This window comes from Chrysemys picta, chromosome 20, assembly GCF_011386835.1.
Source record: "Chrysemys picta bellii isolate R12L10 chromosome 20, ASM1138683v2, whole genome shotgun sequence".
In the NCBI taxonomy this organism is placed as follows: Eukaryota; Metazoa; Chordata; order Testudines; family Emydidae; genus Chrysemys; species Chrysemys picta.
The window spans coordinates 18821550-18838226 of NC_088810.1; the positions used below are offsets into that span (position 1 = coordinate 18821550).

The window sequence follows — 16677 nt, forward strand, 5'->3', positions numbered from 1 at the left end:
GATCATTTAAGCATTTCTTGATGCAGGTGGGCCCCTCGCCTTCTCTTCTCCTGTACCAATAAACCGAAATGCCACCTCCTTCCAGTTTTTCTTTGGAAGAACAGGGGATCTTTGCCGTAGCACTAATTCCGACAAACAGGAATTGCTGAGTCGGGTACAGAGATAACTGTGCTCCCAACACTGCAGAAATAAAACAGATTATGTCGTTTTAGTCGCTTTCATTGGATCTCTCTCTGCCATAGACAAATGGGATAGTTCCGGAATAAAACTTATTTAGTCTGCTAATACTTATGCTCTGTAAAAGTGGCTGCAGCGTGACTACTAGAAACCAGGCTAAAGCTAGCACAAGTGAATGGAAGTGCATCTAAACTGCAGCAAAACTCTGCTAAGCTCCCACAAAAGTCCACATCCTCTTGCACTGACTATTTTCTGAATGCTGTTCAGTAACACAAGGAGTTTTACCCATGGAAGAGAAAATCAGATACTTGGCAAAGAGCATGTTTGTAGAAAACACAACGAAAGTCTGACACGCTGCTTCAGTGAAGGGTCATTTCTGATGAAGAACACGGCCCAGGAGCGTGTGCTGTGGTGTAGATGGATATCAACTGACTAGGGTCAGGGGATGGGGGAGGGTAGGTGAGCGGGGAGGAACCCACAAAGGATGCTGTATTTGTTGCTGACTGTTGATGAATTAATATCAGACCCCGAGATACTATAGGGTATATTTTCAAAAGCATCAAAGTTGCATTGATTTTCTATGGTATTTATGCCCTTAATTCTGATGCCTTTGAAAATTTGGCTCATAATGATTATAAGTATAAATACCCAAAGATCGGACAACACAGAAGAAAATATTCTACCAAATACAGCACGCAGTGTTGGGTTCTAAAGGGTCAGAATAGTTTGCAATGTTGGTTAATGTGCCAGTGTTGCAAGGTACAATGCATCCAGCACATGGCATGAAAAAATGAGGGAGTTACTTCCTGCACCCACCCATCCTTCTGCTGTATTTCCTGACAGCATGACACTAACCAGTAATGACATTTGGAGGCCAGGCTCGGAGGACTTTAGTCACCATTTAAATCACCAAAGTGAAAGCCGCAGCTTGTTTCAGGAATGACAGAACTAACGCCTCCTTTTATGTATTTCCAGAATATGGGAGAGGTTGGACTTTGCCATGTCACCAATCTTCTTACTCTGCAGGTTGGATCCAATCCTGCAACCTGTGCACATCCAGAACACCCACTGGGGCATGAATCTGCGCAGGATTGGTCCTTTTTGGCATCGCATTTACGAGGCTGTAGAGGTGTCGTGGGTTTTATGAGAACCTGCTATGCCACCTATGTCATGGCACGTGGCCTGACTGAGGTGCGAAGTGGTGGGGGACTCAGTCCTGGAGTGCCCCCTGGTGGTCCATTGTAGAATCATGGTTGCATCCCTGCCTCAGTTTCTTGTACTCCATTCTGGGATGGAAGCTGTATCACTCAGCCTTCCTCCGAGACTCCAGCCGGGTCTCTCTCCTTCAGGGGTTGCACGGGACCTCACCCCACAGTTCTGCTGGTCCCCGGTGGAATCCTTGCCTTAGGGCTTCTCCTACCCCTGGTTCTGGTGGGGCCCTTTTACAGGTTTCTTCAGTCCCTTCTTCAGCAGGCAGAAGCAAAAGAAATTAAAGCAGGAACAAAAAGTAAAGTTAGTGCTGCCACCCAGGTCTGGTGTCTCATCAATCTCTACCCTCTTCCACGAGGGGATGGCAGGGGGACCCAGGCATGCCCTTTCCTCTGGGTGCCAGACCAGGGATCCTAGGTTAGGCAGTCAAAAAGACTTGTTTTTGTTTAAATCTCCGACTGCCTCCCTGAGCTCCCCCACCCTCCCGTCTACACTGCGATAAAAAACCTGCGGCGCCAAGTCTCAGAACCAGGGTCAACTGACACGGGCTTGCAGGGCTCAGGCTGTGAGGCTAGACAATCTCAGTATAGATGCTCAGGCTGGAGCCAGGCTTTGAGACCCTGCAAGAGAGGAGGGTCTCAGAGCCCGAGCGTCTACACTGAGATTTTATAGCCCGGCAGCCCGAGCCCTGCAGCCCTGTGTCAGCTGACCTGGATCAGCCATGCAGTGTAGACGTACCCAGAATCTCTCTGGCAACTGCCCCACTCCAGCCGGGTTGCAGCTTTTTATCCCAGCTGTTAAACCTGCCATTTAGCTGCCGCTGGGGAAGTGATTGCTTCCTGTCTTAACCCTTTAGTGTCTGCTGTCTTGTAGGGTCTATACACCCCATCACAAGGAGGATATAATGCCCCTCTCTGCCTGTTATCGGGCTCTTCCATTACTACTGATCTTCTTTCTGGCTATCTCCTCCTTATTTGTGCCATGACATTTAGTTTGTTGCTTGTTTAACCCACCTCTTGTTTCCTCTGTCTATCCCTAAACCAGTGAACATTCTGGTCACTATGGCCAGTTAGTTCATCATCTGAAAGAAAGGGTGAAGTCTCCTACCAAGCTCAAAGTGGAAAAGGGCCTTTCTCACCAGTGGTGCTACTCAGACATGTCAAATTAGTAAGGAGCTCAGCAGGACCTTGAGGCTGATGGGAGATTTTCCATCGCAACCATTTTCAGTGGAAAAGTGGATCTGAAAGACATTTTTTTTGCTGAAAAAATATCTGCTTTCCTCGGAAAATTTCGACTATTTGTTGAAAACCCGAAAACCAAAAAGTTTTAGGTTTTTCCTACAAAACGTCAAAAATGTCTTTGTAAAAATCACCCCAGTTTGTGACCAGTTCTTCTCCGCAGCACTTGGACAAAGGCAGGCCGATGCCTATGCTGCAAGGAAAAGTCAACCCCTCTGTCGGGTGGCAGCTAAGGCTAAATCAGATTCATTCATTAAAGAGTTGGACCCCCACTTTACAACTATATGTTACATCACGCGGGAGCATTCACGGGAAGGTCATTGTTCGAAATAGTTTAAAGAGGCTTTCTGGGTAACATTAGTAAGACGGATATGAATTATTTAAATGAGATACATTCAGGTGATGGCGAGAGATATGTAAACGATGTGCACTAAATTAGAGCTAAACCCAAACTGAAACACCCCCTTTGGTGAAGTTGAGAAAATTGTTTCCTGTCTCCCTGCTCCGAGCTGAAAACAAAAATAGATAAGCCATGCAGAGAGTCACAGTATTTCCGGCCAGACTCAGACAAAGAGCGGAGAGTCTCTTGGGATCAGATGTTTGGGTCAGATTTTTCAGCCCTATTTCCAAACTCAGGGCTAGCACCTGTTGCTTCATTAGGTAAAATTCCCATTGATGTAGGTGGAAATTTTGCCTGAGTGAGGACTGCAGAATCACAACCCAAAGTATTTCAGACAGATACATATCCCAGCTAATCCTCCAAATCTCTTGAGGTTCAGTTGTCACTATTGGGGAAAATGCCATAGGGCAGTGGTTCTCAACTAGGGGTACGTGTACCCCTGGGGGTACGCAGAGGTCTACCAGGGGGTACATCAACTCATCTAGATATTTGCCTAGTTTTACAACAGGCTACATAAAAAGCCCTAGTGAAGTCAGTACAAACTAAAATTTCATAAAGACAATGACTTGTTTATACTGCTCTCTATGCCATACACTGAGATGTAAGGACAAGATTTATATTCCAATTGATTTATTTTATAATGATATGGTAAAAATGAGAAAGTCAGCAATTTTTCAGTACTAGTGCGCTGTGACACTTGTGTATTTTTATGTCTGATTGTGTAAGCAAGTAGCTTTTAAGTGAGGTGAAACTTGGGGGTATGCAAGACAAATCAGACTCCTGAAAGGGGTACAGTAGCCTAGAAAGGTTAAGAGCCACTGCCACAGGGGACAGAGAATGCACCATATTGTGCTATCTTCTCATGGAAGGCATGATATGGCTCACTGAGCCCTCATAAATACAGTTTTAGGCAAATACGTATGCCAGGGCTTAACTTTATTCCCTTTAGGCGTCCCACTGAAATCAATGGGATTACTCCTAGGAATACAGTTAGCACATGTCTGTACTAGTGTTTGCAGGACTAGGGCCACAGATCTACAAATGCTTCGTAACGTCTTTTTGTGCAGATGGGCTAAGATGATCTTTAGAAGATAAAAGAGGGAAAATAAGGAGGTATATTTAGATCTACATTACAAAAACATGTACGCTATTTTTTTCCCCTGTGGTTCAGTGAGCGAGGAAGTTCATTAACAAAGGCTGGTTCTTTTGTGGTGAAACGGTTAGACAACAAGTGATTACAGACAACAAGAACATAAAATGTTTTGCTCTCTGACAAACAAAAAAAGAGTGGCAAAAGTAGTGAGTTGACACTGACCACAGGCAGATGCAAATAACCCAGCAACCAGCTCTGAGCTTTTGCAAATGATGCTCACAAACACAGATACCCCGTTCCCTTCAAAAAGACCAACTAAACAAACAAGCAAAGCGAAAAGCCCAGCTAAGTGAAAAAACAAAAACAAAGAACCAGACAAAGAACGCCCCCATCCGCCCCCTGCAAGCCATCAAAACATCACCCTGCAACAAATTAGCCTAACTAAGTAAACAAACCAAAAATAATAAAATATAAAACATTAAAAACAAAATCCCAACCCTAAATTCAGTTTTTATTCCCAGTAGGGAGGAGAGCCAGAGACTTCTTAAAGCCCACTAGAGACTTTACTATTGCTATTACTTTTATATGACAGGTACTCAGATACACTAGCTGTGGGTGACATGATAAAACCAGGAGATGGACGACTGATCTATGTTAAAAATACTCAAAGTTCTACACTACAGGGACATGCACTTCAAAGAGAGTCCCAAGTGCAGAAGGGTCGATGGACATGGATAGCCTCATAAATACATTTTTCAAATGTAAAAGAAAAAAGCTGTCGAATGAGCCCTTGTCTTTCCTGGAAGATGGTCTTTGGGAGTGAAAGTATTTATTAACTGTGGCAAACACTCTGGGTAACTGAAAACACAACAATGCTTTCTGTTTGGCTGAGATAATCTGAATCATCTTCTAACAAAGGGATTTTGCATAGTAAATTCCTGTGTAGCAACTTGAAGAATGTACTCCTAAAAGTTCAGATATTCCAGACTGCCTTTCTAAAATTGGTTAGAACCGCTTAGACCCTGGGTTAGCAGCTTTTTCATAAAAATAAAAATCTAATGCCTTACAGTAGCTTTAAACTTTGTCTTAACATTTAACATCCTCTGGACTTTATTAATGAAGAACAATTTTATAATGAATGTATATAAAAGAAATGCAACTGGATGAAATACTTTGCATTTCCTTGAATTGAATTAATAGCAGATAACCAGTAGCCATAGAGCACTCTGTGGTTTTGTTGCAGCTTTTTAAAAGTTGAGAATTTTTATTTTAAATACAAATAAGTAAATTTAGTAGCAGTGAAGGGAGAAAATGAGGAACAGTTAAAGCATAATCAATGGCATTGCAATCTTCTCCCATACAGCTCTACCAAGATGCCTGAATTGCTTCTCTGTTACAATTATAGCACAGATTATTGGCTTGATTGACAGGAATTTCATATGGGCATGTCAGCATCACATCATTAACATACCTGTATTATAAATACTTACAGTACTATAGAAGTAACAAATAAAATAATAATAGTATAAACGTCATTAGGATAAAGTGTGTCTCAGCACTGTCTAACTTTTGGTGTTTAGGGCATCGTATCTCTGCTGGTTCATACCCCATTGGGATGGAATTCAATGTACAGGTGGTTGGCTAGATGAGAAAAGTTTTGAAATTATTTTTACCAAACATTCAGATTGCTTTAGCCTATTTTTGATGAGGAGATTGGCCAATATGTTAAATTCTCATGATGTCGTGTGTTTTTTTTAAGCCATCCACAAACTATCAAATAGCTGTATTAAAAAAATATATATATTGAAGCCAAGTGATGTATTCCCAATTAGACTGATCACATTTATAAAATGTAAAATGCACCAGGTGTTTTTAAAATTTAAACTTGCCTATTAACCATCCACAGCTACTTCCTATAACATTTTATATTTCTAAGTACCGTAACAAATGCAACAGACAAGCTTCAGGTAGTAGGTGTCTTCTCCTATATTTCATGGGTGTTGAAATAGCCGGAGTCTCATATATGGGACATGGACTAGTGAGGTCCGAGTAGCTGTTTGTGCCATACTGTATTAAACTTCCCATGAGATAGACATCAATGAGACACGATTTCCAAATGGTTTTTTAGAATATTCAAATATGTAAGATGACCGTGTTTCCGAATACACATTTACAAGAAAGGAACTGGAATATCTTTGTGGGTATTTCAGTTCTTTTTTCTCTCTAACTCGTTTTGAATATTATTGCAAGGAACATGCATTAGGCACATACCTGTGTGACCCACAATTAGGTTATGTCTCAAAGATCTCAACTGGAATAACCGTATACTTCCATTTTCTAGACCCAGCCATTCCTTTCCCACTGGGTCTCTTCCCAAAACGTTTATTTCATCTGCAATAATAACTAAACAAACAAGCTAATGTATTTTTGTACATTTCCCACACTTCCATAGTGCACGACCAGCCTCTTCAATGATTTCCTCTATCCTTTGATAAAGTATCAGGATGACTCTTCAGAGCCACGCACCTTATTCTCCTTCTATCGGGGCTAACATCCCCCAAATACATCTGAATGTCTGAAACCCTGAAGCACAGAAAATAATCCACGTAAGTTTCAGTCCAAAGAGGGGCTTGTCCCATCCATCCAATTATGAGATGAAAAATTCCTTTTAAAATACCCACTCTGCTGTCACACAGTCAGACCCGGAATTTGTTGTGTAATGAATTTTAGAGGCAACTGAATATTATTCCCTAGATTTGCCCTGCTGGCTGTCAGAGTAAGATTTTGAATGGGGTTAGTAATATCTCCTGGCCCTCTCCTTTGTCACACATGTTGCCCCCACAGAACTTTAAGAGGAAATATGACATCTTCCTCTCCACGTGATAAAGTCTTTCATCAAGAGATCCATTAACTAACAGGCATCTACCATTCTCAGAGCATCAACTTTGCATGACTGAAGAAAGCCAGAAAATGTCCTACCATATCATTTGGATGATTCTATTCTATCTGCAGAGTAAGTATTTTAGCCTGATATTTCATGCTTGTTTTGTACCTTGCTACAAAAAATTACTTTCATGTGCAAAAATCTTCTGAAATACGGGTAACACCAAGAGGAGCTGATGGGGAGAGTTAACAGTCATATGTTTTAGTTCACCAACTGAAATCCTAAGAGAGGTAATGAAATAATGTGTTGTGCTCTCCACAACACCTTGAATATAATTTAACATTTTGGATACTGTAATGGATTGTTGTTCAAAATCCAGTTCTCTTTTATGCTCATGTATTTTATATAGGCTTCCAGGGGCATTAGTCTTTTTTTATAGGTAATCAAAAAGATGATTTTAAGCCTGAATGTCTAAGATAATAAAGCATTCCCTTTCATGTACAATTTTGGTCAAATAACATTAATTTTGTTGTTTTTAACTCTGATTCAAGCTTAATATGAATGGGAGAGTGCAGTCTAGTGGATAGAGCAGAGGACCCAGGAGTCAGAACACTTGGGTTTTATTCAAAATCATGTCATTGATGTGTGGGACCCTCGCCAAATCTCTCCACTTACCTGTGATAATTTCTCCAGCTGTACACAGGGTTAATATTTCATCATCTCACAGGAAAATTGTGAGGCTGAACTCATTAATAGCTGCAAAGCAGTTTGATTATCATGTGACAGGCTCTAAGTCCCGAATATTAGTCAAGTATCAGAGGGGTAGCCGTGTTAGTCTGGGTCTGTAAAAAGCAAGAGAGAGTCCTGTGGCACCTTTAAGACTAACAGATGTATTGGAGCATAAGCTTTCGTGGGTGAATGCCCACTTTGTCAGATGTAGTCAACAGGACTCTCTGTTGAATATTATTAGGGTGACCAGATAGCAAGTGTGAAAAATCGGGACACTTTTTTGGGGGGTATAGTTGTGTATATAAGACAAAGCCCCTAATATTGGAACAGTCCCAATAATATCGGGATGTCAGGTCACCCTAAATATTATTTATTAGTATGATTGTGAGGTTTAATTCATTGTGATAAGTGCTTCAGTGTCTTTGGATGAGAGGTGATGTAGATGTGCAAAGGGATTGATTAGCATCCATGCGTGCAGTGATTATTGTTTATGTTACAGCTATGCTACATTTGACAATATGGCAAAAAATACTATACTAGAAAAAAAAATTCAGCAACGTATGTTTAGTTTAAAATACATCAATTTTCCTATAGTGTATATGAATCCTAAGAAAATGCATAAGTACAAAAATAAAGTTAACCCACCCCCAATTTTTAAAACAATGGGCATTTTGCTTGGAGCAGATGCCAGGTTATATTGCATATATTGCAAAGGGTGAGTCTCTTACAAGTGATTCATGTGTTCATGTTTTTATGTTTCTTTTTATAGTGACTGCTTCACAGGAAGGGATATTGATCCAACAGAGCCCGGCACAGATCTTTCTGGCCTCTGGAAAAACTGCAGAGATACACTGTAAGCTTTCAACAAGAACACAGTATATGTACTGGTACAAAGAGCTTCAGAATGGAAGTTTGCACGGGATTTACCAGAGTTATGAGTATGCTGCACTTCCACACGAAAAATACTCGAGTAAAGTGAACATTCCGGCAAACACGTATACGCTGATTATAAGCAACGTACAAAGAAATGACTCCGGGGTGTATTTCTGTGGCCTTGCTGTATATGTACATCCGAACTTCGGGACTGGGACCAGGCTGATTGTCACAGGTGAGTTTCCAGTGGGTTGGGACAATGACATTCCAGCGGTTTGAGGGGTTCTGAGCAGAGCTGTGACTAGGCATTTGAGCACCTGGGGCAAGCCCTACTGGTTTTTGTCTTGTCCTGGTGGCTGGGGGCTGGCTGGGGTTGCTGCAGGGATGGCCCAGCCATTGGCTCCAGAGCCGATCCCTGAGAGCTGCCGCAGCCCTTTGCATGGTAAGCCACAGCAGAGCAGGGTCAGGGCAAGTGGAGGCCAACTGCGTCATGTTTCTCCCGGCCCTTCTGCCTCCTACTGGCCCTGAGAATTTCCCAGCCAGGCTCCTGCAGGGATAAAAATGATGGTGGGGTGCTGCGGTGAGCTTCTGAGCCCAGACCCCCAAGCACCAGCCTCTGCCGTGAGCCCAGACCATGAGCCGCGCATATAAGCCCCCTGCTGCTGCTAGCGGCCTGCACCGCCCAGTGCCAGGCTTTGGGGCTCGCTGTGCTGGGGATCCCCCAGCTTCCAGATCGGGGGGGGGGGTGAGGGCGCTGCACCTGCTGCAGGGGCCGGGGGCGGCTGACTGCATTCCCTGCTTGGGCAGCTCCAGCACTGGGGCCACCAGGGGTTCTGAGAGCTGGGGGACAGGAGCCTACAGGGGAAAGAGAGGAACAAGGAGAAGGGTGGCTTGGGGCAGGTGCAGGGGAGCTGGTGGGGGCAGTGACTGCGGGAGTTGGGGAGGGGGACATGGGAAGCCAAGAGCTGTGGTTGAAGGGAAGCCTGGGAGGCAGGTATGGAGAGACCTCGAGGGCCCCAGAAGAGCTTGCCAGAACCTTTGGGGCCCTCAGGGGGAGGGAGCTGAAGGGAAAGGAGGGATCCGATCTTTCCTTTCCAACCCATTTTTCCACCTCTGTAGCTTTGCGCCCTGGGCGGCTGCCCCGCTTGCCCCGTCCTGGTTATGGCCCTGGTTCTGAGACAGAATCTTGCAATTGTGATTATCTGACCCCCACCCCCACCCCATTTCGGTTTCAAGTCATCAGCGGTTTATGTCGAGAGGTAGAACAATCCAGGTAGCGGATACTGTATGAGACTGTGAATTAGGAAACCTGGATTGTAATCCTGAACCATTGGCCACCCATCACTCTGCAACTAAAATGGGGTAATGACTCTTACTCGCCAACATAGAGTGCTTTGATCTCTAACTACTGATGAGAAATGCACCAGTGCTAGCTGTTAGTACTATCCTACCTTCTCATAGGCACGCTCACGGACTGTACCTAGGAAAGCCACCTGAGCCTGGGATGTGATGCATCTTCCTGCTGGTCTTCTAAAACTTTATTAATCCGGCTCTTTACTAGGCATTCACTAATGTGGTTTGCATGGGGAAGCTTTTTACTCGAGAAACTCAGCAGGAGTTGAACATAAGAATACAGTGTAGTAAAGAGGTGTCTAATTTTTGAATCTCCACCCTCTGCAGGTATGCAGAATATTAAGACCATCAAGGAGCCAGGGGAACCGTTTGGGGTGGGACGAAGGAGTGTAATGGGATGAAATTAGCAAGAGAAATCCCCTTCGTGCAAGGGAAGTCCCACCATTTAAGACACGGAAGACTAGACTAGGCAATGCACTAGATACTTAAAATATTCTCCACTGGCAGGGGTAGGAGCTGGGTAGGGACTAGCTGAGCTACAGGTAACAGGTCTTTCCGGTCTCTATTTTGGGTGACTCCACTCTCTTTTAGATGCCTCTGAGCCAAGACTTTCCATCCTGGTGCCCTCCACCCCAGAAGATGCTGAGCGTCCCCCCATCATTCCTCTGCTCTGCCTGCTGTCTGATTTCACTCCTTCCTGGAATGAAGTTCTCTGGGACACTGGTGAGGAGGCATCTGAGGGTCAGATGGATGCTGGAGCCATAGACGGGAACGGGGTCTTTAGTGTTTGGAGCCTAATGACACTCCCTTCTGAGACATGGAAGCAGGAGATGATCTGCACTTGTACAGCCAAGGAGAGTAGCACGGGGAGAAGCATCAATGCTACAGTCTCCAAGGAAACAGGTCCAGTATCATATCCTATCTAACCTGTTCTGTCTCCCAAGACATTTATATCTGGTGTCTGGTGAAAACTTCACCTCACGTCAGGACAAATACACAGCTCTAAAGGGTTACTGCTGAGCTAAATAACTAAAATGAGGGGGAGTGGGGACTAGGTATAAAAACTACCTAGAGGCCTTGAATTGTGGGAGAGACACGGTGGGTGAGGTAATATCTTTTATTGGACCAACTCTGTTGGTGAAAGAGACAAGTCTGAGCTACTCAGAGCTCTTCTTTGGGCCTGTGTAGCTCGACAGCTTGTTTCTTTCACCCAACGGAAGCGGGTTCAGTAAAGGATATGACCCCACCCCCCTTGCCTCTCTAATATCCTGGGACCAACACAGCCATGGCATCAAATTGTGAGAGAACGTTCTGGTAGCTCCCCTGTCACCCGCCTTTCCTCGCTCTCTCTCAAAACCATTTTTCAATGAGCAGTGGTAAGAAGTGGGATCTGTGGCAAAACTGCTCCTAGTTCTTTCTCCTTATGGGCCTGCTTGAAAGCCCATTGAAGTCAGTGGAAAGATTCACATAGACTTCAGTCAGTCTTGGGTCAGACGCTATCTGAGCACTGCTTCTACAAGGGTTTGAGGAGTGTTAATGGCAAAGAGACAGGAGAATGGCTTGGGGGCTCTGAGATGGAATAACTAGGACAATGGGAGTGAACTGAGCGAAGGAAAAAGTAGGATGAATACCCAGGATTCCCGATAATGAGATCTATTGGGTTGTGGGTTTGTCTCTCAAGTGACAAGGATGAAGCCTTATTTAAAGTTGGACTGGATAAAGCACTAGTGAGTCTACTGTAGGGACTAGTCAGGGAGGTGAACTACATGAGACCTACAATCACAGGCCTTTGCTATCTCTAACATTTATGATTCTACGATGCTCCCTAAAAGCGTTTTCATTCTAATTCAGTTTAACTCACTCTAGTCATCAGTGGAACAGTGATTCCCAGACTGGATCAGTGATTCTTAGGCTGAAATAAATCACTTCTTGATAAAATAATGCCCAGTGCAGGCAAGCAGAGTTAATAAATAAAAAGATTTAGCTTACCTCGGGCTACCAATGGCCTGAATCCAGCACCAAGTGGTCAACCGGCCCCAACGGCGCCACCTCCAGGTGGGGAGTGTGACAATGACCCGAGACGGTGGATTTTGGAGGGAAGGTCTCACTTCTGTGCCTGGCGTTCCAGGAGAAGTGGATGACACAGACCCACTCTTTTTAATGGGATTTTTCCCCTAACAAATCTTTGCTCAGCGCCGAACGTTGTTCTCTTCTCTCTGCAGATGGGGCCAGGAAAGAAAACTGCAGTTATGTGTTATACGCTGGTCTGTCTTGTATTTTCATCCTTGTCGTCATCCAGCTGCTGATCCTGCTCTTCAGAAAGTGTCCCACCAGAGGTAACTGTTTATAATTCTATCTGCTAGGAAGCAGCCATTCATCACCTATCCCTGTAACTGTCCCTTTGTTCTTCTCCAGCAGGGAAAGCTGTGCAAACAGGGAATCAAATACCTATGAGGCACCTTCCACAGGTAAAGTGCTTTTTTAGCCACTGGCGCGTCAGAAAGATACAGTATATTCATAGGGTGTTAAACTAGCGTCCTGGCCAAATTCCGACACTGGTGGCTACATTCCGACTACTTGATTTCCTCTGACGTTCACGTGAAGAAGCTATTCTTTCATTTCCCTCCTAATGTAGACATCAACTGCTTTGTAGGGTTGCCGGTGCAGAATTGCTATTGTATTACCACATTCCTGCCTGCCCGAGTGGTGGATGAAGCGGTGCTTTTTATGCTTCTTTATGAGTTTTACATGGACCAAAAAAGAAAAAAAAAGTCTGAACAGCTGGTCACATTCATCCAAATGTTGCTCCAAGTTACATGGTCATACATCGAGTTACCCCCTCATCGGCATTAGTGGAATTACTCAAATCAACATTGGTCTGGCAGAATTTGGCCTAAATATTTTTCACTCTCCCATAATTCAAAAGAAGGCCAACTAATGGCCTGCAAACTTTAAAAAAAAAAATCACTTCAGGGCCCAGACTAGATGTTAAAACATTTAATCCTTCTAGGAATTTTGAGAAGGAAAGAAGACTGAAAATAGGAATTTAGAATGGAACAGCTCTAACAACAGGGGGCAGGGGTCTAATTCTTGTAGCAGATACACTGATGCAACTCCAATCCCAGCAGTAACGGAGATGAGAATTTAGCTTGTGGTTACTACTGCATCTTTTGGGTCATATTTCTCTGTCATTTGCAACAGCCCATTTATGTGCATTTATGCCAGTGTAGATGAGATCCGAATCTAACCTCTTTTTTGTAAAACGCTTCTACACAATATTCTGCTCTCACTTACACTGACATAAAATTGAATTCCATTGACGTCAGAGGAGTTACTCTAGTTTTACATCGGTGTGAGTGAGAGTAGAATTTGGTTTCTTGTCTTGTTACCTAATAAGTAGTACTAGTTAAATGTATGAGATTATAGATTTGCATTAAAAATATTAATATCTGGTCTTTCCTTTTTCTGTTCCAGACCGAGTATGCAGCTGTGAGGTACAATAAATGAAAAGTGCCTTTTTAACTGACATGGTCTGACAAAATTATTTATAGGGTTTAAAAAAGCTATGCATGAGGGGAAAATGAAAGTGAAAGAGAATTTCTGAGTCTAATGTCTGCACTTTACTAATTACTAAAATGTGAGGTGGCTGGGCTTAAAATACAACTTGTTATAGACTCATAGACTTTAAGGTCAGAAGGGACCATTATGATCTTCTAGTCTGACCTCCTGCACAACGCAGGCCACAGAATCTCACCCACCCACTCCTGTAATAAACCCCTGACCTATGTCTGAGCTACTGAAGTCCTCAACTTGTGGTTTAAAGACTTCAAGGTGCAGAGAATCCTGCAGCAAGCGACCCATGCCCCACGCTGCAGAGAAAGGCGAAACCCCCCCCCAGGGAAATGTTATAATGTACCAGTCTCCAAACCATTTTTGACACCACATATTTAAATAAATTGTTTTCTTTTTGGTTATTGTGGAGAATTACTTGCTCTGTATCCCCACATCATTGTCAGTGGGAGAATTGCCATTGACTTCTATGAGCATAGGATCAAGCCTTTAAACAGGATTGTTTTACATATTTACACAGGGGATTTGATCCTATATTCCTTGTGCCCCCCAAAGTCCCACTGAGGTAGATGGGAGCTTGGGGTACACCGGAAAGTAGAATGGGGCTTTAAGACTTATGAGATATTTCATTATCTTTCCCTAATCTCCAATTATTATCATCATTTTTAAAAAAATAAGATGTTACATTTTTTACATTTGTATTTTTTTAAATTACTCTTAAATCATAGTTCCGTTGCTATGATGGTGACATGGCTGGTATTGTTCGGTGATGTGACTGTACAGCAGCCCACTGAAACTTGTGAAACATTTGATCACTTTTGTCAGTGTTTTAGCAAATGAAAATACAGAGAGAGAGAGAAGAGAGAAGTTGGTTCTCTGTTTGGACAGTTACTGAATGTGCAGAACCAGGGAACAGATTGTTTATAGTGGGGGAGAGAGTAAGCTCTGTCTCCCCCTATCTCTACCCCGTACACATTACAAATACATTTTGGAACATTCCTACCCCCCAAAACATGTTTGGCCAAAATCTGGCCAATTTCCATTTTCCATGTAGCACAAGATTTTTAGATCTAATTTTTGCTAAGTGGCTGCCCTCAACGTACAGTAGGACTGAAGCCCTGCATGTCCATCCTTTCTAGCTGACTGTATGTGGTTTGGCTGGATGAAGGTACGCATCATGGCAAATCATAGGCCAAGTGAAAGAATAACTAGATACTAGCACACAAATTTAGTTTCAAAAGCCATGGGGATGTGTGTTGCTGCACTGCCACCTAGTGGTGAAGAGGCAGATGGTCTTTTCCCCAGTTATACTGAGACCATTTTATACTGCTCTCCATAAGGCCCTTTCACATTGAAACAGGGCTGTACAGGGCCCTGGATGTGCATGAGAATCAGGACCAGAGTTTTCTCTTTAGAACTGGCCTCAGTTTGAAAAAAAAGGAAAAGCGCATAATGCGTCCTTCTAGGATTTTAGCGCCCTGCTGGTTTGACAGCTCTGGAGCCTGAAGCGTTGTATTTATCAAAGAGGTATGTTGTAATGAAAAGCGGGGAGGGGTTTCATGGGCGCAATGGGGAATGGAACAAACAATTAATTGTGGTCCACAGTTTTGTGACAAAATATCGCTGGTGACTCCCATTATAACCAACACAAATACTGTTTATTAACACAGAGAACACAATTAAAGCATTTGAAGCTCAAATAGTTAAGTAAAAACCTATTTTAACCATTATGTAGCTGTCATGACAGCCAAACTAGTAGCAACAATGTTAGTGTTAAACTGAATCTGAGATGTACGCCCAGCAGCTGCGGTCATTTACAAAAATTCAATCTCTGGTCTTAACGGTGATAAAAAAAGGGTGTCTTGGAAGGTAAAAGTGATTTAATCAATGAAATTATATTTCTAATAACAGAATTAGTGCAGATGGGGATACATGTAGCATTAGTTTGGATCATAGTGCATATTGGGATAAAGGGGAACAAAATGGCGGTCAAAGCAGTGAAAAATGCTGTAAGAAATGGAAGAATTGACATAGTAGCAATATTCTTGAGTAAACAGGAATTCAAAAGCTGAATACAGACAAATTTAAAAGAGGAATGGCAAAAAAAATTGGATTAATGAAAAAAGAGGAAGATGGATTTTTTTTTTTTTATCTTGTGACCTAGAATTACAGGATTATGACATACTTCAGGGCCTGAAGTGTTTTCGTTTTGAGTATTAACTGGCCATTGTCTTTTAAACAAAAATCTTATTCAAATAAATGACACAAAGATGAACTAACTTCACTCTGTACAGTGAAAGAATCAATTGATCACCTTTTATGGGTGTGTTGGGGCTTTCATACAGAAGGGGAAAAGCTTGTTGAGGAATTCAAAAGTCTTAAGATTAAAAAAAAATTGTTTTTTAGTAAAAATATCAGGAAATGGAGTATTACTAAAAAGGTGCTGATACATTACCTGAAAGACACAGGGCAGAGCGAGAGGATATAAACCACTAAGTATGGAGGAATTATAGTTGGAGGTGGCTTGATTATTAGTCAAGTCTGCTTCGCCATAAAAAAGAGAAAAAGAAAAAGGCTGCAATGGAGTTAGTCTGCAGTAACTCCCTGGAAGAATGGAGTTTGGGCTGGTAAACTCAGAGAGATGGAGAGGCCAGAAGATAAGAACAAAGAAGTAGGATGGAGTCCAAGGGAAACAGCAAAGGAGTCAGGGTGCAAGCAGTTATAGGGTCCCTGGATTTGAACCTGGAGTAATGGGGAGGTGGGCCTGGGCTCCCCTCCCAGCCACTGGGGAAGTGGCACAATCTGGGCAGTGGACCAGAAGACTGCCTGAGACAGATCATCCAGTGGGACTTTGATACCCCAGAAGGGGAGGACTATAGTGACCTGGCTGGAGGGCTGAGTCATGAAGGAGTACCTGAAGTTCTAGAGAGAGAGAGAGAGGACCATGCTGTGAGGAAAAGGGCATTGGACCCGGAAGGAGCTAATCCCCTAGGCACCCAGGAGGAGGCACCTATTAAGTGTGCTGTGAAAAGTGATATTAACAAACATACAAAATATCACTGTTCACAGCATTATTGAGTCCGCAAAAAAGTCACCTTACATAAATAAATTACAATGATTTGGATTTGTGTATGTGCATATTTATTTGTTT

The 16677-nt window shown here is 43.0% G+C and overlaps 1 protein-coding gene across 1 annotated transcript; it reads left to right on the forward strand.

Annotated features, from left to right (window-relative positions):
• The first annotated feature begins 7025 nt into the window (after positions 1-7025).
• On the forward strand, positions 7026-12819 carry LOC135976803 (immunoglobulin gamma-1 heavy chain-like). Its single transcript, XM_065574361.1, has 5 exons — positions 7026-7130; positions 8500-8838; positions 10548-10859; positions 12179-12292; positions 12372-12819. Exons 1-5 carry the CDS (start codon positions 7067-7069, stop codon positions 12488-12490), a joined length of 948 nt encoding a protein of 315 aa, XP_065430433.1. The 5' UTR covers positions 7026-7066; the 3' UTR covers positions 12491-12819.
• The last annotated feature ends 3858 nt before the right edge of the window (positions 12820-16677 follow it).